Here is a 25,419-nt window from a genome sequence, read left to right on the forward strand (position 1 = left end):
TTCCCTGGTTACAAATTGAGGTCAGTCTAGATCCGTTTGAGACTGGGAGTAGTGTTGGGAATGGGACTGATCTTTGAGTTATCCTCCGGAAACAAATCGTGACGGACGGACGGGCGGACAGCACTCATTCCTAGACATTCTTCCCACTTCGCGACGGGGGATAATAGGAGCTAAAGGGAAACTCGGTGATTCGTATCCTGTCTAGACTAAGGGACGCAACTCTGCATAACAAATTACGACAACATCGACGACTGGGACATGCGAGCACCCATGTCCTTAGAGAAAGCTACACTTGATTAGATTTGTACAGATTTACGCCATGACTCGATCACCACACGAGATGACATTAGAAGATAGGTTGTCTTGATGTGGAGTTCCATTAACTTGGCTGAAAAACACGGAGGCGTGACTTGAATCTCCAACGAAATGCTCTGCACGGCTTCATTTTGAAGTGGCAATCTTAAAGACTACTAACTCCATGTCCTTGATAAACTGTATGCTAATTTGATTTCACCCTGCACTAGATACATGCATATTTCATATGTAGATTCGCCAAAACAACGAACCTGTTTTTAAAGTCGCCATATTTGTTCTGAAACCGACGCAGCCGTGTTTATGTGATGTTCAAAACACCTGACCAAAGATTTCAGAGGCGTCACATTATTCTTAACCAAATGTCACAACAGCTTTCGTAAAACAATACCGCTTATCCCATGGGTTAAAGGTTCACACGAACGAATAGTGCAACACGGGCGTAAACCCATTAGCTGTGATAACCAAGATATTATTAACACAAAATGTCCCCCGAGGCTGATGAAGGTACCCCCCATGGTGATACGGGATTAATTACCTTGCTCACGGGAAGCACGAGGTGCTCGTGCTACAACTACACGTGCCGCACGCGCCGTATAAATATTGCTGTGGTGGAATGTTGATGAGCGGGCATTGGAAGTTGAACGATAACAATATTCATCATGGCTGTCCGGTTTGGCCCTCTGGGGACATCTGTATTATCATTTGAGGAAACCTTTCACAGACTTGTAAATGGAAAATCGCACTGATAGACAATTATTGGATTTTAACGGTGCGGAATGCAATTCCAATGTGTTTGCAAGGGTCGGTGTCCTTTGTCAGCGCAGTGGGTCAAATAGAACGATGCGATAAATGTAGCAAATCCAAGGGTAGGTAAACAGATTACGACAAATCAAGAGTTATAGAGTCCTTTGCCGATCCATCAGGACAATAATGCCTTAGGCCTGATGAATTAGACCCCTGCTACGCAGCGCCCGGGGCTGGCAAGGTGTTGTTGGAGAAGGCGATGGTTGTCCACCATTTTTCTTGATAAGCACCGTTCAAAGGAAGCTTGGCAAACACGCCGGACAATCTCTTTGGACGCCTCCTTTGTATTCTGCTCAACTCAGGTGTAATCAGTCTTGGTAAAATTTGTTTGTTATTTGACCAGAAAGAAAAGGTGATAATGTGGACGTCAGTTAGGTCGTTGAGTCCTGGCTGACTTCTAGTGAATGTATTTTACACGTGTTGGTAATAGACAGCTATATCACGGTGGGGTGCAAATAGGTGATTCCAGCCCGTGGTTGATCGCATGAGCAGCGATACACGCCCTAGGGGCATATAACATGATACTATCAGCTTGACCACATGTCGCGACCATCTAATCTTTAATAACTGGATCTTAAGTCAAGCATGGGGTTCTAAGCATCTGTGCCCATCAGGAATTCACTGGGACTGGGACTAAAGCTGACACTGGCACTGGAAATAGCAGACTGGAGACTGGGATTGAGACTGGATAAGAGACTGTGACTGAGAATTGAGGATGAAATTAAGACTGGGATTGCCACTTGCACTTGGACTGGACCGAGGTTGGGATTGAAACTGGCGACTAAGACTGGAGACTGGGATTGAGATTCAGACGGCTGGGGCCGACACTGACACTTAGACTTGAACTGGGACGGGCCTGGGACAGAGACTTGGAATTGGATGGGGGCTGGGACAGAGACTTGGACTTGGACGGGGGCTGGGACAGAGACTTGGACTTGGACGGGGGCTGGGACTGGAACTTTGACTAGGACTTTTAATCCAAATGCTTACTGGGTAAGCAACTTTAATCCACATACCTACGGGGTAAACAACTTTAATCTACATACTGAGTGGGTAAGCAACTGTAATCCACATACTTAATGGGAAAGCAACTTCAATCCAGATACTTCCTGGGTAAGTAACTTTAATCTTCATACTTACGGAGGAAGCAACTTTAATCCACATTCTTACTGGGTAAGTAACTTTAATCCACACACTTACTGAGCAAGCAACTTTAATCCACATACTTACTGGGTAAGTAAATTTAATCCACACACTAACTGGGTAAGTAACTTTAATTCAGATACTTACTGGGCAAAAATAATTAAGCCACATACTTACTGGGCAAGCAACTTTATCCCACATACTTACGGGGCAAAAACAATGAAGCCACATACTTATTGGGTAAGTAACTTTAATCCACATACCTACTTGGAAATGAACTTTAATCCACACACCTACTGGGAAAGTAACTTTAATCCACATACCTACTGGGTAAGCAACTTTAATCCACATACTTACTAGGAAAGTAACTTTAATCCACATACCTACTGGGTAAACAACTTTAATCTACATACTTAGTGGGTAAGCAGCTGTAATCCACATACTTAGTGGGTAAGCAACTGTAATCCACATACTTAATGGGAAAGCAACTTTAATCCACATGCTTCCTGGGTAAGTAACTTTAATTCACATACTTACTGAGCAAGCAACTTTAATCCACATTCTTACTGGGTAAGTTACTTTAATCAACATACTTACTGAGCAAGCAGCTTTAATCCACATACTTACTGGGTAAGTAACTATAATCCACATACTTACTGGGCAAGCAACTTTAATCCACATACTTACTGGGCCAAAACAATTAATCCACATACTTACTGGGTAAGTAACTTTAATCCACATACTTTCTGAACAAGCAACTTTAATACACATACTTACTGGGTAAGTAACTATAATCCACATACTTACTGGGCAAGCAACTTTAATCCACATACTTCCTACGCAAAAACAATGAAGCCACGTACTTACTGAGTTAGTAACTTTAATCCACATACCTACTTGGAAAGTAACTTTAATCCACATACTTACCGGGAAAGTAACTTTAGTCCACATACCTACTGGGAAAGTAACTTTAATCCACATACTTACTGGGTGAGTAACTTTAATCCACATACTTACTGGGTAAGTAGCTTTAATCCACATACTTACTGGGAAAGTAACTTTAATCCACATACCTACTGGGAAAGCAACTTTAATCCAAATATTTACAGGGTAAGCAAGTTTAATCCACATACTTACTGGGTAAGCAGATATAATCCACATGGACGTTTCTCTTTGACTTGTCGTGATGGTTGCAATATTTCGGCATCATCATCTTCAAACCAGAAGCTGCGCATGCGTCCTGGCTTTCACAGAGCGTATACAGGGACACGTAGGTCGGCCAGGAACATGGCGACACACCGTTGAGACAGCGTGCTCCGACAATATGTATCACTCCGCCATTGTGGCACTGTAGACCCTTGTTATCGGGGTGGCAGATGTTGGATTTGCACGGGTGGCTGATCTTTGCTGAAATAAAATGAACGACTATAAAAAGCAGGAAGCAAATATGTAGGCGGATGCGACAATGTGTATGGGTGATTGTGTATTTAGGTGTTGAGTGATCAGCTTTATTTTTAATAATATTTCAGTATTTATGTAGGAGGAAACTACCCAGTGGTGTAGGTCATGGACGTTACCACTTTGGTGAAAATCACGAACATAGGATGGTGCTGATAATCATAATCAAGGCGAATCTAGGATCATCAAATCCTGGCAAGCTTAAGGGGCGCAACTCTGAACAGAAAATTGCAGCACCTTAGACGACATGTGGGGATGTCTGTATTGCGTATCGATATTGCCGCCGCGACGTAACTTAGCTCAAACTGATGTTATATATTCATGGCCACGGTTTGAGTGAGTGAGTGAGTGAATTTGGTTTTGAATTGTTTTCAGTAATATCACTCTGTGTCAGCTTGGTGTGGGGAGAAATCCCAAAGAGATTCAGGATTTAAACGTTGAAACCCATGACCACGGTACGGTGCCGACAGACCTAGAAACAGAATTAAGGCGAATCTGGAATTCAAATCCACGACCATAAGTTTTTGTCACGCATAGAGGACGCAACACTTCACAGCCAACTGTGGCACCTCAGACGATTCGGAACCCGTGTCTCCACATGTCGATCAGAGCCAATAACGAACTTGTTTGTGTGGGATGAAGTAAATGTTTGTAACTTCTGAGAAACCAACAAGCCAGTCCTGAATGACCATGGATCATAATCGAAATCTCGACGAGAATAATCAATCAGCGGATCCTTGCAAAGATAATGGTAGGCAACTCTGCAGAGTACATTGTGTCTTCTTTGACTTCTGGATCATCTGCGGCCTCCATAAGTGAAAGAATCACAAGAAACCACACGACGGATGACACCCATGAAGGTCAAGCGATGTATCTTCGTTATATGTTCAAAACAGGCATTTTGTTTTATTATCAGGAGGGAGAACAATGCTTCATCAATAATACAAAAAAGGAAATTCCACATGGCAAATTATGTTTGTGGTCCAAAGGGATCAACAAATATTTTTCTCACTTCTTTTCGGGCCACACAAGTTATACGTTTTTGAACAACCCTGACTCGAGAAGACAAATGGCATTTCCCAGAGGTCAGAATGTTTCTGTAAAAATAATCCTATCACGAGACGCTTTGGTGATTTACATCGTAAGAAGATTTTCTCAGAGATTGAAGTCGAAAATATGGTTGACCATGGTATGTTTATTCATAGTCGGTGGTCATTAGGTACGCAGGGGGGGTCGAGTAGTCTAGTGGTTAAAGCGTTCGCTCGTCACGCCGAAGATCCGGGTTCGATTACCGACATGGGTACAATGTGTAAAGCCCATTTCTGGCGTCCCCCGCCGTGAAATTGCTGGAATATTGCTAAAAGCGGCGTAAAACCATACTCTCTCACTCAATCATAAGAAAAGCATAAGAAATAAACGTGACTTTCATCTTTTAATGGAACGGAGATAGCAAAGACTGATCTTTACTTCTAGAGGTACCTGACCGCCTCCGTGGTCTAGTGGTAGAGCGCCGCCCAGAGAGCGGAATGTCCGGTGTTCGATCCCCGACCGCGTAATACCAAAAGTTCAAAGATGCTAGTTTTGTTACCCTGTCTGGCGCTCAGCATTAAGGGGCTATAACAAGGACTGGTCGGCTCGGAGTCAGTATACTGTATCTGAGTGGGGTATTTATGTCAAACTGCGGCATAGTATCTCAGCGGGCTAGCACTATAAATCGGCATCAGTCCGGACCAGTACAAGCAGCCACACACACAAATACGTGCATGCACGTCGCTATATATGTGCAATAATCAATGGACGCGACTTACACCCCATTTTACCTCATCTCTAGAGACACCTAAGACAGCATGACGGCATCTTTACAAATAAAAAATACGATATGCAAAACTCTAAATCGTGACAATTTCATGAATTAATATAAAAAACCCACACTGCTCAGTATATTTATATGTGTATCGTTTTGTCTAACACAAAAGACCATATATGCACCAAAGGAACGAAATACCGCACACAAACGCACGCACTACCGCCATCAAATGGAATGACCCAAAATATGAAGCTTTAGACCAAATTCACTCACTCACTTACAGAGTTTGGCTGACTCAGCAAAACATTTCTCATACTCAGCAGTCACACCACAGCCGATGTCGCATTGTGTCGCCTCTCTCACTTGGGGTAACCGGAAACGCCTTTGACCCGGACCCCCCCACGAGGACGAAGTAACAACCGAGGTATCAAAGACACCACCAATATCCTGAAGCATCATCAACAGCTTTTGTAGTTTTTATCAGCGCTATTGTTAACAGCGGTTGACCTTTATGGCTTACAGCAACGTGTTCCGAATAGGGCCCTACACGTTCCGTTTATTGTGAAAGCTTTATCCTTGGATGCTTGAAGCTTGTGGGCACTCTGAAGGCTATCAGTGACAAGAGTCCATGTGTTAAATCAAGTGGGATTCTTCTTTCACTACTATATCGAGTTAATTACTGAATACCGACTGTCTGCAGCCGTGCAGGAAGAGTTGGTTGGTTGGTTTGTTGTTGAAGGCCGCACTCAGCAATATTCCAGCTATATGACGGCGCTCTGTAAATAATCGAGTCTGAACCAGACAATCTAGTGATTGACATCATGAGCATCGAACCACGCAATTGGGATCGATGACATGCATCAAACAAGTCAGCGAGCCTGACCACCCGATCCCCTTAGTCGCCTTTTACGACAAGCATGGTTGCCTTTTACCTGGGTTGCTGAAGACGTTTTATATCCCGGATCTTCAGGGGTCGTGCAGGATGAGGACACAGATTAGCTACTGAATGGATAATGACGAATATTCATTTCATGAAGTTTTTCGCTTCTATCAACACCAATGAAGATGCAATGTCCACCATTAACAGCTGATTTCCACACGTTGTCTATTGTCAACAACAAACGCAGATGCGCACTTTGTCACCAAATACGTACTTAAATAAGCAGTCCATTATCACATCACAAATAGATGTTTTGCCTGTCATGAAGAGCATTCTTTGTCATGTGTTTGACAGACGTGGCAGATATATGTTTATCATAAACATCATACTTACATGTAGATACGTGGCTTACATAATTATCATTAACAGCATACTTAGATGCGTGGCTAATATAAGTATAATTAACAGCATACTTAGATACGTGGCTTAAATAGGTATAATTAACAGCATACTTAGATACGTGGCTTATATACGTATCATTAACAGCATACTTATATACGTGGCTTATATAATTATCATTAACAGCATACTTAGATACGTGGCTTGCATAATTATCATTAACAGCATACTTAGATACGTGGCTAGCATAATTATCATTAACAACATACTTAGATACGTGGCTTATATAAGTATCATTAACAGCATACTTAGATGCGTGGCTTGTATAATTATCATTAACAGCATACTTAGATACGTGGCTTGTATAATTATCATTAACAGCATGCTTAAATACGTGGCTTATATAATTATCATTAACAGCATACTTAGATACGTGGCTTGTATTACTATAATTAACAGCATACTTAGATACGTGGCTTGCATAATTATCATTAACAGCATACTTAGATACGTGGCTTATATAATCATCATTAACAGCATAGTTAGAAACGTGGCTTATATAAGTATCATTAACAGCATACTTAGATGCGTGGCTTATATAATTATCATTAACAGCATACTTAAATGCGTGGCTTGTATTATTATCATTAACAGCATACTGAGATACGTGGCTTGTATAATTATCATTAACAACATACTTAGATACGTGGCTTATATAAGTATCATTAACAGCATACGTAGATGCGTGGCTTGTATAATTATCATTAACGGCATACTTAGATACGTGGCTTGTATAATTATCATTAACAGCATGCTTAGATACGTGGCTTATATAATTATCATTAACAGCATACTTAGATACGTGGCTTGTATAATTATCATTAACAGCATACTTAGATACGTGGCTTGCATAATTATCATTAACAGCATACTTAGATACGTGGCTTGTATAATTATCATTAACAGTATACTTAGATACGTGGCTTGTATTACTATAATCAACAGCATACTTAGATACGTGGCTTGCATAATTATCATTAACAGCATACTTAGATACGTGGCTTGTATAATTATCATTAACAGCATACTTAGATACGTGGCTTGTATAATTATCATTAACAGCATACTAAGATACGTGGCTTATATAAGTATCATTAACAGCATACTTAGATACGTGGCTAGCATAATTATCATTAACAACATACTTAGATACGTGGCTTATATAAGTATCATTAACAGCATACTTAGCTGCGTGGCTTGTATAATTATCATTAACAGCATACTTAGATGCGTAGCTTGTATAATTATCATTAACAGCATACTTAGATACGTGGCTTGTATAATTATCATTAACAGCATGCTTAGATACGTGGCTTATATAATTATCATTAACAGCATTCTTAGATACGTGGCTTGTATTACTATAATTAACAGCATACTTAGATACGTGGCTTGCATAATTGGCTTGTATAATTATCATTAACAGCATACTGAGATGCGTGGCTGATCATCAACAGCACAATCAGATTCGTGACTTATTGATTTCTTGACTTAATGGCTAGCCTTTGCGTGTGTTTGTTAAGGATGACATTGCTGATGCGGGATACGCTCACCTTTTCGAGAACACCTGGTACCATCACCATTTCATAGTGATTAATAAACACATGCTCATAAAATAGACGGAATCGTAAATCGACTATGACGGAGATTTCTGAAGAATATGGAAAGGGTTTTGTCGCGTTTATTTATTGCACTGTTCCACGAGGTCATCTGTGAAAGGAGGTGGCGTTTCTTGAAGGATATGTCTGTCTGTTGTTTTTTGGAAATGAATTACGTGATTGAGAGATCCACGCCAATGTCTGGCGCTTCATGGCATTAAATCTTCAGCCTTGGGGCATTTCAGGGGGAGCACTTCGGGTTAAAACAGCAAATATGGAAATATTGGAAACGTTGGAATTTCAACACACGGTAGGATGGTCTATCGCCTAATGTGAAATCCCAACCTATACACTGTGGGATAGCTTCTTTCAATAGCCCGGATAACTGGTAGTGAATATGCATTGATTAAGAAAATATGACTGATTATATCCTCTTGGGGAATATTGACCGTCCCGTGGAATATGGACTATTCTGACTATCAGTTTGGTCTCGCATATCTTGAGGGTGATGCAAATGAACTTTATTTGACCTGCGGATTAATGTATGCTTTAGCATGCATGGCTATTAATTTGGAATTAAGAATATGCCAGTTTCCTGGAAAGACGCAATTAATACCCGCTGCCTGTATTGATGGCCAGTGTCTGAGAGATTAGTACAGGTCGTCTTTGTATAAGACAGTCCGGCACGGTTACGGGGGAAGGAATCAGACCATACATCAGACCCAGATCTTCTAACCGAATTGGCATCACAGGAGCATGATGAGCTAGCGTTACTAATATAAATGGTCCATAATTGCGGCACTGTTGAGGGCACATTGGACAATGATTCCAGGATCATACCAGCTCGAGCTCCCTGCAGCGATCTTGTCAATATTTCTCAACTACTTTAAATTTCTATTGATCTGCAATTCTGCTAATGGAATTGGTGTGTTATTGATAAAACCAATACAGAAGTTCGCGACAGGATCATCACGAATAAGGACAATGAACTTGACTAATATTCATTCTGCACGAGCGTTCTGTGTGCCGTCGACGCGAAGCACTTGTGTGATTATTTCAAATTTACGCGATGATCAAGAGCAATATTCATAACTGCCCGGCCTTGATACAGGAACTATTTTCATTCACAACATCCGCGTTTACATGGATACCAAATACATAATACATACCTCATCTTTTGATGTTAACCCAAGGGAATCGATTTTATACATGTAAAAGCCTTCATCCACACTTCGAAACCTGTGTGAAGAACTAAAACATTTTGAGAATTCGATTTTGCCCTCTAAATTCTATAAACAAGCCATGGGCTGTACTGCGTATGATATTTGGGCTAATGGTATTCCATGAAGGGAAACGGGCAACGAGAGATAATTGTGAGGGATGTATGAATGGCGATTATACCGTTTCTGTCAATTCTTCCAAAATAAAAATTATTATAAAAACAACAACATATATTTATAAAAAATTCAAGTGTACAGTCCAATATAAACCGTTTGGAAAAATAACGTATACACCTAAGTTTGATGGTGTCTAAAAATGAAACTAACAAGAAATGGCGACTGCATTCAGCCCAGAACCGTTTTGGTCAAATCTAACTTTCAAGTGTTTACTTTCTTTTATCCGGCTGTTTACTTAAAATGTGTATAAACAATTCTCCAGCACGTATCATTCATATCCTTGAAACATGGTGAAGAACGTGTTCACGTTGTGTTTTGCTGTAACTTCATGGCATTCGTGTACGTTCATACGTGAGGATGATAAGCGTGAGCGGTATCAGTCACGTGATTCCGTCACGTGATGTATTCACGTACCCCGCCCCTCAGTCCTGCGTGTGCCCTTTTACCGAACACTTCCAGTGTCATTTCAACGTCGTATTCATGCTCCCAACGTGCCCCAAGAATATAACAATCACATGCCGTACGCATTTGGTGTACGCGTGGTGTACGCTATAATCGGAAACCGTCACATGACGTATCAGTCCTAGTACGTATGAACGCGGCCATCTTGTCCCGATTGGAATTTAATTCAAAAGGTTTATTGATTTGTGTTTGCATGCCTGCAGTGTAAGTCCGATACCGTCCCCTGCGGTCATGTATCGCGTGTTCCTTCTCATAACGTACCGATGTCGTACGCATTTATGATTTAGAATGTAAGCGTGTACGTACACTCTATGTCGACGTCGTCCCCATTCATAAGAATGTAAGCGTGTACGTACACTCTATGTCGATGTCGTCCCCATTCATAAGAATGTAAGCGTGTACGTACACTCTATGTCGAGGTCGTCCCCATTCATAAGAATGTAAGCGTGTAAGTACACTCTATGTCGAGGTCGTCCCCATTCATAAGAATGTAAGCGTGTACGTACGCTCTATGTCGACGTCATCCCCATTCTTAAGAACGTTAGCGTGTACGTACACTCTATGTCGACGTCGTCCCCATTCATAAGAATGTAAGCGTGTACGTACACTCTATGTCGACGTCGTCTCCATTCATAAGAATGTAAGCGTGTACGTACACTCTATGTCGAGGTCGTCCCCATTCGTAAGAATGTTAGCGTGTACGTACACTCTATGTCGAGGTCGTCCCCATTCGTAAGAATGTTAGCGTGAACGTACACTCTATGCCGAGGTCGTCCCCATTCATAAGAAGGTGGGCGTGTACGTACACTCTATGTCGAGGTCGTCCCCATTCATAAGAATGTCAGCGTGTACGTACACTCTATGTCGAGGTCGTCCCCATTCATAAGAATGTAAGCGTGTACGTTCACTCTATGTCGAGGTCGTCCCCATTCACAAGAATGTAAGCGTGTACGTACACTCTATGCCGAGGTCGTCCCCATTCATAAGAATGTAAGCGTGTACGTACACTCTATCACTGCAAACACGAAAACGTCGTTTTTTTCCGTATATGGTCATTGGACGGAAAAACGACGTTATTTGGACGTTTTCAAACCATCGTTTTTCCGTCCAAATAACGTCGTTATTTGACATCGGAATTTACTGGGAGAGAACGATAGCGTTAAGCTCCTCCCTTTCTTGATTGACATTGTCAATCAAGCAACAGCGTCTACCGGTATCTCTACTTCTCAGTTTTCATTGGTCAGTCCCCGCGTGTTAGATTACAGGCCCGCGTTTGACGCTGCACTCGAAGCGCTTAGCGGAAGTACTGAAATCAATCGTTCTGCGCATGCGGATTACTTAATGCCTTGACCAAATTTTCCGTTCTGTGCATGCGCGATTTCGCGTATTGTTTCCTAGAATTAATGTCACCACTATTTTGGCAATGGTTCATAAACACAGTCACGTGAAGGTTCGGAATCGTAACGAGTAACTCCATTTAAATTGAAGAGTATCCCCAGTGATATGGGAGATTCCAAGATGAAACTATTCTATGGCTATCTAGGCTGCCACCCAAACCGATCTAAACGGGACCCGATAGCTTATTGTATGCTATATAGTCATATGGAAGTGGACAAGAACTATACATTGTATTCCGGCCGATTGTTCTTGCATTTACTTATAAGTCAGGAAAATGGACTTAAAAGGGGAGTTGTTGAATGTATTTTTTTTAATTATTAAATGTTGCCTATACACTAATCTGGACGAACTTCTCATTGTTCTGTTTATGTCATCCTATATACTATTAGTATGTTACCGTTCTAAAGTCATCCTCTCACATAACATTATATTGTTCATAGTATCAAAGTTTAATCAACAATATCAAGAGCAGCGATTTAAACCACTGAAACACCCAAACATAAGGCTGTTTTAAGCGCTAGTGCAGACGTGATGCATCATAAAACTGTATCGTGATGTCTTCAGAAATACAATTATACTACGAGATAGTACGGCTAACGCGTGACTCACCAGTGGAACAAAGACAATATCGCTAATACAGATATAACGTATTTGAATGTTAATACTAAAGACAAACAATCATTATTTTTGCAGTGACGATATAACACATATACACGTTTATTGTTAACTTTCATCAGTTTTGCTCTTCATTTTAATAACTTTGTTTTCACATATATATGTAGCAATACCCGACAAGCATGTCATACATAATTATGGGGCAGTTTTCAATCTTGCACTGACTTACTCTGGTGTTAATGAGCGAAGTTTATTGGCTTGTGTGTAAAACCCCGTTTTTCTGGTAATCCTATTATTACTTAGTTTATTTCTATCTAATGACACCCTGTACTCTGGATCATGGCTCCGTGACTATCCATAACAATTAAGATGAACATTCAGTTCAAGTAAATGAATGAGTTTGTTTTGACGCTACAGTCAGTCAAAAAACCAATGCTGTGAGGTTTGATAACACACTTCCACCAGGTCGAACATCGTGGATCCTCATTTTCTGCCTAAAGAGAATCATAGTTCATATGCTAATCCATCCGCGAATACCCTCCCACTCAAGATGACCTTACTTGTTGCTGAATCTATCATCTATCCCCCCAATCTCACCCCCCCCCCCCCACCCCCGCACGCACGCACGCACGCACGCACACACGCACACACGCACACGCACACACACACACACACACACACACAAACAACTGACCTAAATAACCTGGACAGGAAATACTGCTGATAGCCTCTGGTCAACTCAGCCGCGCCACCGCAGAATGTCCGTCCAACTCTGCAGGGGGCATTCTCAGTGGCTTCAAACGCGCTGAAATGTTTTCGCCTTGCATCCACGATGGTGGACAAGTGAAATCGTATGAAATTTGGCTATTTTAGGTCTTATCTCTTTTTTGATTACCCAATAAAGTCAATTCATAGTTACACGGTTGTGAAGCTTACAACTTTATAAGACTTATTCATCTCATTCCAAAAAAGCTACTCGCGCTCACATAAAGTTGTAGTTATTATGTCACTGTTTTATTTCTTTAAAAATATATTACATGTTCAACAATAACAATTAAGATGAACATTCAATTTCCGATATTAGTAAATGAATAAGTCATTAGTGTGTTTTACGCCACAATCAGTCAAAGACCAACGTTGTCCGGTCTGATGACACACAATCTACCAGGTAGCACATTGTGTACACCCTATCCCCATGGAAGTCTCCACTGTGGGTATTCCTGGGGACGAAAAGGTCCCATGTACCTAGGAATTTCATCAATACATTCATGCGCGGCATTCTCTGCCTAAAGAAGATCATATAGTTAACATGTTAATCCAACTCGAACTACCATCCCGCTCAAGATGAATGTTTTATGTAACATCCAACTGGCCCACATTTACGCACGCACGCACGCACGCGCACACACATATTTGGATTTACCAATCCCTGAATTGAGAAGACGTGCGTTACGAAGCTCCTCCAAGTCATCATCAATATCCGTATATGTCTGTGATATCATTACCCATCCAAAGCCGAATATACATTTATTGTCTTTTCTTGACAACAAATGTTATAAATGGGATAACACTTTCTGAGTAAAGTACAGATTCTCGTACTTTCTTTGGTTGGATTTGAACCCACACTGTGAGTGAGGCACCCAATCGCCAGAACACAATGTTGGCGATCTAACCCAGCCACCGAACCAAAAATGTTAGTCCAGATGACGAATACTTTGTGTACTCCTCTGACAAGAGAAAAATGGCACGGCTTCTATGACCGAAAGCTTTGAACCAACAATGCCTTTAAGAAAGTGGGCAACAGTAACACACATTATATTTGGATACCACTTTCTCAGTAAACTACATATTTTTAGGGTGGAGATAATAGACGTTGATGGTTGATTATCAATGGACAAATTAAAGCCAAAACTTAACTTATGAATGATTGGTAATGGGAAATGGACAATGGGCAAACGGGAGGCGGGGTAATCAGCGCCATGCCAGTTATCTGTTGGCTTCCCTTGTTGCGTTCCCATCTTTGATATCTTTTTACTTTTGTTGTTCTTACAGGTATAAATATATGTTTTCTGCCTCATAGCATTTAATAATATGCACCTGATGAAGGAGAAAGTATATATTCCGAAACGCAGTGTTCCTCCGTTGACATCCATAAATATTTTTCCTTGTGTGTATCAGTTCTTAATGCCCTTCAAAGACTCAATCTAACTTTGTTTTTAAATGTGGTGATATTTGCGTAGAATATAATATGGTCATGCCTATATACATTTGGGTCTTTGTCTACATAAGCATTTAGACATACAATTTAAAGCTAAGGACATTGCTAATTCTGCAGGCATGAAGTACACGCCATAGCAAGCTGTGATCTTTATTCATACTTTAGATATTCGTAATGGAGATCTGTAACTGAAGTTTACCGTAATCTTCCGCAACTCTCACCTCCTGACCAGTTGAACGTCTTAGTGCATTCAGATGCCATTGTAAAATTCCAGGCTGCCCCTCTTTCTGTGATGTTTTGACGGATGAAATCTATTGCGTTATAATAATCTCTGTTTGCTGATATATAATATGTACATGTTGTAAAATATTTACGATATTTTAAACGTGTAATTCGATGCATATGCAATGCAGAGTGAACATAAGTGCGGATGCACGAAGGCGGTTATAGTCATAGTTATACTGCGATGGATGTAGGGGAATGGTAGGGGGGTGTATGTATGTATGAAAGCACGAATACCGATACATGAGGGCGGATATAGTTATAGTTCGATGGATGTTGGGGAATGGTGGGAGGATGGATTATGTATGAAAGCATGCGCATGGATCCATGATGGCTGACGTAGACATAATGGTGGGTAAAGAAGAATGTGATGTGTGTGTGTGTGCATGCGTGCATGCGTTGTGATACGAGGGTTGGCGAACATGTTGTCAGATGATTGTGTGAGTAAGTTAAGTGGTTGAGGATGTGGCGGGTATGAGTATTCGTACATGCAGACTTGGGGTTGGGGGACTGGGTGTGCCTGTACTGAGGTCTTTTGTTTCACTCACTTATAGTGTTTTCTTTCACTCAAATACTGTTTTACGCATTTTAATGACTGAAACTGTAGTGACTCAAAGGTCATACTGGCCGGGCATTCAACATATCTACCCCAACTACATACGTAGCCATTTTTATGGTGTACAATTCTTCTACTACCTCTCTCTCACACACACACACACACACACACACACACACACACACACACACACACACACACACACACACACACACACACACACACATACACACACACACACACGCATTAATTGTTTTATTAAATGTATCTTCGAGAGTCAGTAAGAAACTAGAAATAACTGCCTTTGTTCTGTAAACCTCACCAAGTTTCAGCTTTCGCCTCGTCCTTTGTGGACTGAGGTTTCACATTTGTAAAATGATCTCTCTTATCTGTCTGTACCATCAACTTAACTGCCCTCACCCCCTGCAGTTTTCCCGTCCCATATTGCCAAGCAGGTGACCCACAAGGAGGAATACCGCCCTCCCTCAGTCCAGTGATACTGTTCCTAGCACAATATGTTGGGGATACGTAGCCTTGCTGTGGGCAAACATTTTGTAACAATTTGGCAAACTTTGATATGTAAACAGCAAATATTATTCAGTTTTATTTCAACAAAAACGGAAAAAATCGGATCCTACTTATTTTGTGGATACCATAACAATAAATCAAGCCAATAGATCGTTTGAGCTGGCATGAATATAAAAAATAATTAGCAAGTCGATAGTCATAATTCCCTCTGTTGGTCCCACGTGAAATGTTCTTCACGAATAGAATAGATGGCTGATAGACGTTCGACCGAATAATATCATTTGCTAACTTCAACTGTTCATCTAATTTCCATGAATGTATGTTACATAGTTCATATGTTCATGGGCTTCTACACTGAATGTATAATGTGGAGGACTACTTCGCTTGAGGATAAGTAACATAAATAATGATGATAATTATGATAGTATTGCCATTATTATTCCTTCAGATTATTAAAAAAAAGTTATTATGTTTTCATAGAGAGAAAGAGGTATGGAGATTGTGAGATTATTTTTAGCATCGGAATTGTTAACATAATTCTTAAAGATATTATGTTTTGTTTGTTTGTTGTTAAATGCTGCACTCAGCAACGTAAGGATATTAAAACATTACATTTAGGTTCAGTTGTATTTTTATATTTGTATCATTTTGCAAATGTTACAGAGACCTGATAAGGGATATATAATAATGTATAGTCGCTATTCTTAAAGTAAGAATATGTTAGATTTATCAACCAGAAATATTGCACACAAGAGGATAATCATATTTCATGACACTATTCAACGTCGAAGTCAACGATATTTGTGTATGTTATTGCTACATGACACGGATACGTCATGATAAAGCAATTAGAAATTGGCATTTGATGATATAAGATAGCTACGCGATAAATCACAAAGAACAAAGAAGGAAGCGATATTTATTTCACGATAAAAATTGTTCTATCATGACGTCATTTATTGAGATTCGAACATGCACTCGCAACTTGAAAAGTAAAATTTGTTAATTTGACCTTATTTTTGAGAGGTATGTGTCTAGTGAGTTGTACCCAATAAATGTTGCTGGAGAATCCGAAAGTGAGAGTGATATGACAATCGGTATTGGGAGAAAAGGTACAGATGATTGACGAGAAAATTGTGAGAATATGCGGGACCAAACTCAAATCCTAAAATGGATTTATCTAGCATGGCCGCTGTCGGATTCTATTCAAGGAATCATCATTATTTAAGTACGGGTAAATATTGTAAAGCGTGTATTTTTTCCTAATTTAACACCCTAAAAGAGGCTGTACGTAATGTTGATATCTCATACAGAAATAAACGAGTCTCGGTCGTTGTTTATCGTACAATAAACAACTCCCACTCGTCGTTTGTTTCTTAATTACATGACCATATACACTAACGTTATATCTTTTCATGTTTATCGGTCAACAAAAGCGACATAAGCATTTCCATTATCATGAGAAACCCTTGCCAAAAGTAGCGCCAACTGCACCATTGCGACAACATCAGGAGCATGTTTCATGATTCACCATGATAAATGATGACATTGGATGCTCGCAAAAACGCGAGCTCATTCCGATCCACTAGTGGCACCCGCCGATAAACAGAATATGCACACTTTCTGAAAGTACTGTGTGATAAGTCACGCACCAAACCTATACTCTCGATATACATGCTGCTCTTACTTAAAAAAGAATAACAAGGGTTAACAGGATACGTATATTAAAGTACCATGCTTTCCTGATGTGCTCTCATTCTAATTTGAAATAATGGCATAAATAGTTACCACTCATCTTTCAATATTTTTCAAGGTTGGGTTAATCACGAACATATTTGAATATGTACAACATCTATACTTACTTATCTTTATACTTAAAGGCATCAGGTTTGTCTGTCATAAGACCCCGAAACAAATATGTCCAACACAGCCCAATATTTGGCTCTTGGCTCCTTGTTCTTATATTTTATAAGTATTGTTTAAACAACTGTTTTTTTCTGTAAAATATGTTCATTTCAGAAATTAGATGTTATTCTAGCATCAGGTCTGTGGTACGTTTACTGCATCAGCATTACATTAAAACGATATTACATTATATAAATTCATACAGAGGAAATGCTTAACATTTATCTTTTAGGGAAGAGTGCAGGACGACTTGCTTTACACATATAAATGTGGACATATATGTATGGACATTTGGATGATACAGATATACCTCCTTAAAGATAGTACAGTGTTCGTAGATGACTGTAGACAATGGAATAATTATGTGAGTAATCGGGTTAATACCACGTTCAGCAATATTTAGCCATATTGCGATATTGGTTTCCAACATACAAGACGGACCATGAAATTATGACTTGAATTTGGACCTGGCTTTCTGGTGTGATGTAACACCCCAGAATCTCCGGTAGAAAAAGGGCTCAAAGCACGAATTAAGATCACGAGATGATACTGATGTATGCATCTGGACACATATTTGCGTAGTATTACTACCTTAATTCATCAGTATATATGTATTTTGCATAAAAGGATATTATAGGATCGACGCTGACGCTGACGCTGACGCTGACGCGCATATAACCTATTCACCAGTGCTGTAATATTTCATTTCTTCTGACACATATCGACACGAGAAATTATATTTAAATTTAAAAGGAGCCCAAGTGGGATAGAAATTTGAGTCTGAACCTGTTGAACAAGGCTTGTTTCATTTTGGGCTATAGCATTGCCGCAAGGCCTGGGCGGAAGGGAACACCTGTTTGCACCCATCAGATACCAATCACAACTTCTCTCTCCAAACGAAAACAAAATACGAAAAATGTCGGAAGTGTATCCTTCTAATTTTCTATTTAGATACATGTTTTAACTTTAAAGTAATTATATGTATCTCATGTATTATTGGTATCTGTGATGCTGGTACCGTTTTGTTGCCATTGTGTAGCTTTTGTGGAGTTATTATGAATATCAAATACATGCCTTGAAATATGGACTTCCATGACGAAAGAATACAGAGTATACATAACTTGCAATTCTATATATTCAGCAAACAGCCCAAAACCGAAACTCCACAACATATCTGATTACACTGATTAAGGCTGTCCCAGTTCTCCATGCGATACTGACGCCTGTTCGTCTCCCAGACCATACAGAATAAATTTAAAAGGAATCCAGCTCAAGTCTAGAACGATTTGGCAAGCCTGGATTGCCTTAATTCTATCCATGAAAGTAAGCATTAATAAAAAAAAAAGTTCTTGTCTGCTTCAGATTATATTTTGTAGATACTTATTATAACTAGGAAAATTGTACTGACACCGGCGCTGTCCCTATTGAAGCTATCCATAAGAATTTCGAATTGCCGCCCATTGTTCGATGTCAATACATCGATGACAAGTGAGGATATCATAAAGTAATCGTTGATGCCGCGCTACACTTTGATAAAAATTATAATCAAGTTGACTGGTGTGTACATTACTACAGTGAACATGTACATGATCATGCCCTAATAATCAAATGCCGTAATGTCAAATACTAATTTATTATTGTGTGATGAATTTAAATGGATCAGTGGTAACATGTGATATCAATATTCCATCAATTTCTTTCCTGGTTGGTCCATCCATGTCTACAAAATGAAAATAATACAATTAAAATGGAGCATAGAACAATCCTTAATTTCAGGCTAGAGCTGTGGAAATCTAGACTTTCCCAATCATTATAGACTTGAGTTGGTCTCATGTTTTACATTATTCTCTTGGGTCAACATCACAGCTCATACCATACACTAACAAGACCAGCTTGCCCCCCGCCGGAGCTCCCGGATTTTGGTTATATCATCTAACATGGCCAACTCTGCTCTTAAGTAAACAATAACCTAATCAGCGAGGGGTCCTTTATCATCCCTATGTGGCTGCTTATGAAAATCTGATATCTTTTCCCAAAGACCTGGTTAATAATATATTTTCTGCTGAATATTCGAAACAAATAGAGTGAGTTGGTACTACATGTACATATGTATACGGTTCTATTTTAAATGACTGCAGCGCTCCATTATGAAAACAATTTGTTTTAACGCCGCTCTCAGCAGTATTCCAGTGATATATGACGGCGGTCTGTTGTATATGAAATATATGCAAATTGAATCTTGAATCTTGAAAGTTGTAACATTTCCGCAAATAAGTATCACATGCAGTATACAGTATATCAACTGCAATATACTGTATACATCAGTATACAGTGTGTCGCAAGCTCTGCGCTGGGCTGGAGCACACATTTCCTACACCTCTCCCTTCGGCAAACACCTCATGAGGGTTGCAACGAGGTCACAGGTCAGGCGTGCACTCGTCAGTTGTCTAATACGGTCAAGAGTAAGATCTTCCGGAAGACCACTGCACTGGAGGTATGTGGATTATTGAGGAGGTACTACGTGTTTGGAACTGGGAATTGAACACTAAGCACTTTTAGAGAAGAGCTCATAATAAAACGTTATGGACTCGCGGACGGACTTCCTAACTGTAACAATAACTGAACTTTACGCCTTTTATACACATTTGTGATGGGGCGACAATGCGACAACGAGACATATTTTGACCTTGAAAATGTCGCGTTACGGCATCGTCGCCCTTTTGTAAAATAAAGAAAAGGATTATCAAAGAGCGACAATGCGAACACGCGACAATGCGACAAATGGCCAATTGTCGCGCTTTTGTTAATTTTGACAGGTTTTGCTTGTTGTTGTAAAGGCGTCAATGCGACAATGCGACAACGAGACAATGTCCCTTCCATAGTAATCCGTGCAATTAAAACTGAGTAATGAAATAGAAGTCTGACATGCCAGTTAAAAGATAGAGTGTTGCAGCTTCTGATTTCATAGATCTTCAAGAAGGGGTTATCAATAATGGGATGGGTGATGAGTTCAACTGCATACTCTGTGATTAACAATAATGCTCCGAGTCAATACATTTTGTCAAATGTATGACATGTATTACGTGAATGAACATATTGTTTATACTCGTCCATGTTTTTGACGGACAAAATAATTTACATGCTCGGTAAAACAGGACGGGCATCATTGTGTGTTTCCGTGCTTTGTTCAGGTGAACAATTGACTTGTCCTTGCATGTGTTTGTGACGGGTGCCACTTGTGTGGCAGGATACGCTCACCTTTTCCCGAACACCCATTGGATGACCTGAACCACTTCGGATTTTTATCCCACAGCAGTCTGATACACCATGATATAACTGAAATACTGAAATACTGTACAGTTGAAAATGATGTTTAATGCGATTACCGTAGTGTGTTGCTGCAACTGTTCATATTTTGTGCAGTGATGTTATGTAATATGTAAAAGAAAGCATATTCAATTATCCAATTGATTTGAATAGAATATACTTGCGTCAGTGTATTTTATTAACGCCCCAAATCGTAATTTAAACACATAAAATAACAGATCACGCATGGTGCCTTGACTTACTACTAGATTTAATGGGCCACCCCGGAATAAAATAGTTCCCCCCAAAGCGAGGAACATATGTTTTAGTATGTTTACAAGAAATATATTCCAAACAATATCCTCATAAGATGAGAAGATATTTTACAGAATTACCTCAGTAAGTCAATTACAATGACAGCGTCGTAATACATTTACATCAAGTACAATACGTCAAAATGGCCGACACAATACGTGACGGGAGGTATTTTCGAAGTTGTTAATTAACCTGTGGCTATTTCAAGCCTTTGGCATCACTGATCAATTGGCCGATCATTGAAAGGTGATTATGAAGATGTGTCAAATAGATACTAAGGTAAATTCATAGATTTCTGTAAATTTTCACTGCGACAGTTTGGATTTTTTTTCGTGTTTTTTTTCTCTCTGGGATGGGTTGTAGCGAGGGTATCCTTAAATGGGCTTGCAACCACGCTTCTGTATGAATTCGTACCAGGGAATTCCAAGGGTTTTCCCCAGGAATGTGGAAGTAGTCAGTGTTTACGGCTTTTCAAGAATAGTCACGTGAAGAACGTCATGTGACCGACCTCGCGTCCAAGTCGTATATCTTGTAAACTTCACATTAAAAAATTAGTTATTGTTATAACCAAATGAAACACAACCCATTATCCGATAGGGGTAACTGTAAATAGCCGTTACCACAATAAACTTAGTAACATTGTTCGGTTTGACTTCTTGGCGCGTGTCTGAATTCCATTAACATGTAACATATCCTAAAACTAGCTTATCAGCAAATCTCGCTGCACTGCGCGCGAGAGATACTAGAGCAAGGCATGCCAGAAATACGAAACCTAAAGCTTCCGAAAGGAAGCCTTGGACATCACGTGCGTCGGGGGACCAGCGCCATCTGATTGGCCGTTAACAGTTGTACAAGGCGGAGCAAAAAGCATCGTTTTTCCGTCCATTTTACGCTTGAAAAACTCGACCCTTTTCTGGACACTTTCTAGACGTTGACCAATTAATCAATTTTAATGAATTTTTAGTCGTTTTTCCGTCCAATGACCATATACGGAAAAAAACGACGTTTTCGTGTTTGCAGTGTATGTCGAGGTCGTCCCCATTCGTAAGAATGTTAGCGTGAACGTACACTCTATGCCGAGGTCGTCCCCATTCATAAGAAGGTGGGCGTGTACGTACACTCTATGTCGAGGTCGTCCCCATTCATAAGAATGTCAGCGTGTACGTACACTCTATGTCGACGTCGTCCCCATTCATAAGAATGTAAGCGTATACGTTCACTCTATGTCGAGGTCGTCCCCATTCATAAGAATGTAAGCGTGTACGTACACTCTATGTCGAGGTCGTCCCCGTTCATAAGAATGTAAGCGTGTACGTACACTCTATGTCGAGGTCGTCCCCATTCATAAGAATGTAAGCGTGTACGTACACTCTATGTCGACGTCGTCCCCATTCATAAGAAGATGGGCGTGTACGTACACTCTATGTCGAGGTCGTCACCATTCATAAGAATGTAAGCGTGTACGTACACTCTATGTCGAGGTCGTTCCAATTCGTAAGAATGTAAACGTGTACGTACACTCTATGTCGAGGTCGTTCCCATTCGTATGAATGTAAGCGTGTACGTACACTCTATGTCGACGTCGTCCCCATTCACAAGAATGTAAGCGTGTACGTACACTCTATGTCGAGGTCGTCCCAATTCACAAGAATGTAAGCGTGTACGTTCAATCTATGTCGAGGTCGTCCCCATTCACAAGAATGTAAGCGTGTACGTACACTCTATGTCGACGTCGTCCCCATTCATAAGAATGTAAGCGTGTACGTACACTCTATGTCGACGTCGTCCCCATTCATAAGAATGTAAGCGTGTACGTACACTCTATGTCGACGTCGTCCCCATTCGTAAGAATGTAAGCGTGTACGTACACTCTATGTCGACGTCGTCCCCATTCGTAAGAATGTAAGCGTGTACGTACACTCTATGTCGAGGTCGTTCCAATTCGTAAGAATGTAAACGTGTACGTACACACTATGTCGAGGTCGTCCCCATTCGTATGAATGTAAGCGTGTACGTACACTCTATGTCGACGTCGTCCCCATTCACAAGAATGTAAGCGTGTACGTACACTCTATGTCGAGGTCGTCCCAATTCACAAGAATGTAAGCGTGTACGTTCACTCTATGTCGAGGTCGTCCCCATTCACAAGAATGTAAGCGTGTACGGACACTCTATGTCGACGTCGTCCCCATTCATAAGAATGTAAGCGTGTACGTACACTCTATGTCGGCGTCGTTCCAATTCGTAAGAATGTAAACGTGTACGTACACACTATGTCGAGGTCGTCCCCATTCGTATGAATGTAAGCGTGTACGTACACTCTATGTAGACGTCGTCCCCATTCACACGAATGTAAGCGTGTACGTACACTCTATGTCGAGGTCGTCCCAATTCACAAGAATGTAAGCGTGTACGTTCACTCTATGTTGAGGTCGTCCCCATTCACAAGAATGTAAGCGTGTACGTACACTCTATGTCGAGGTCGTCCCCATTCATAAGAATGTAAGCGTGTACGTACACTCTATGTCGACGTCGTCCCCATTCATAAGAATGTAAGCGTGTACGTACACTCTATGTCGACGTCGTCCCCATTCGTAAGAATGTAAGCGTGCACGTACACTCTATGTCGACGTCGTCCCCATTCGTAAGAATGTAAGCGTGCACGTACACTCTATGTCGACGTCGTCCCCATTCGTAAGAATGTAAGCGTGCACGTACACTCTATGTCGACGTCGTCCCCATTCGTAAGAATGTAACCATGTACGTACACTCTATGTCGATCACGTCCCCATTCATAAGTATGTAACCACGTACGTACACTCTATGTCGATCACGTCCCCATTCATAAGAATGTAACCACGTACGTACACTCTATGTCGATCACGTCTCCGTTCATAAGAATGTAACCACGTACGTACACTCTATGTCGATCACGTCCCCATTCATAAGAATGTAACCGTGTACGTGCAATCTATGTCGATCACGTCCCCGTTCGTAAGAATGTAACCGTGTACGTACAATTTATGTCGATCACGTCCCCATTCATAAGAATGTAACAGTGTACGTACACTCTATGTCGACGTCGTCCCCGATCGTAAGAATGTAACCATGTACGTACAAATATATGTCGATCACGTCCCCTTTCGTAAGAATGTAAGCGTGTACGTACACTGTATATAGAAGTCGTCCCCATTCGTATGAATGTAAGCGTGTACATACGCTAAAAGTCGAGGTAGTCCCCATGCGTAAGGGGGATCGCCACCCTGGTCTAATAGATAAAGTGGGGACGGTAGTCCGGACTAGTAAGAGGCGACTATAACGGAATCGGGTGGTCAGGCTTGCAGACTTGGATGATACACGTCATGTATCAATTGCGTAGATCGATGCTCATGATCTTAATTATTGGATTGCCTCGTCCAAACTCGATTATTTACAAACCACCGTCATATGGCTGGGGTATTACTGAGTGCGGCATTAAACAACAAACAAACAAGCAGACACTCACACACGTGCATGCACGTCGCTATACAAATGCAATAATCTTGAACGTTAGTTTGTCAGACCCTATGAGAGAAAAAACTCAATATTAGCCAGAATACGCCAGTATCTATTACGGCCATACGATATAAATCTGGACGACACCGCGGTATATGTAATTCTGCAATTAACGGAAGTGCAACAAAGTATAAGACGCTATGGTAATATCATCAAAATATGGCCGCCATTTCCTACCGAACACAATCACATCCAGGCTGTTGGCAGTAAATACTTCTTTCCAGGAAGCAAGATTACATCGAGTTGGGAAAAAAACTATTCAGCGAACAATAAACAATGTCTATATTTCGACAATGCTTTCTATAATTAACTCCAAACCTAGGAAAGGATCGATCTCTCAGTAATACTGCTCAAATTGCCCCTGCAGTTACCTCGAGTTAACTGCTGAGTGAGTGAGTGAGTTGTGTTTAACGCCGTT

The 25,419-nt window shown here is 40.5% G+C and overlaps 1 protein-coding gene across 1 annotated transcript in view; it reads right to left on the bottom strand.

Moving 5' to 3' along the window:
- Window positions 1–25,419, bottom strand: part of LOC139465017 (uncharacterized) — a 179,300-nt gene that overhangs the window by 42,339 nt on the left and 111,542 nt on the right. Inside the window, exon 4 of the mRNA XM_071246684.1 lies at window positions 3,400–3,669. Within this exon, the coding sequence (XP_071102785.1) occupies window positions 3,400–3,669 (270 nt within the window). The remainder of the gene's footprint in view (window positions 1–3,399; window positions 3,670–25,419) is intronic.

The sequence above is a fragment of the Haliotis cracherodii genome, unplaced genomic scaffold, assembly GCF_022045235.1.
Source record: "Haliotis cracherodii isolate W230 unplaced genomic scaffold, xgHalCrac1.p SCAF_17, whole genome shotgun sequence".
Lineage (NCBI taxonomy): Eukaryota > Metazoa > Mollusca > Gastropoda > Lepetellida > Haliotidae > Haliotis > Haliotis cracherodii.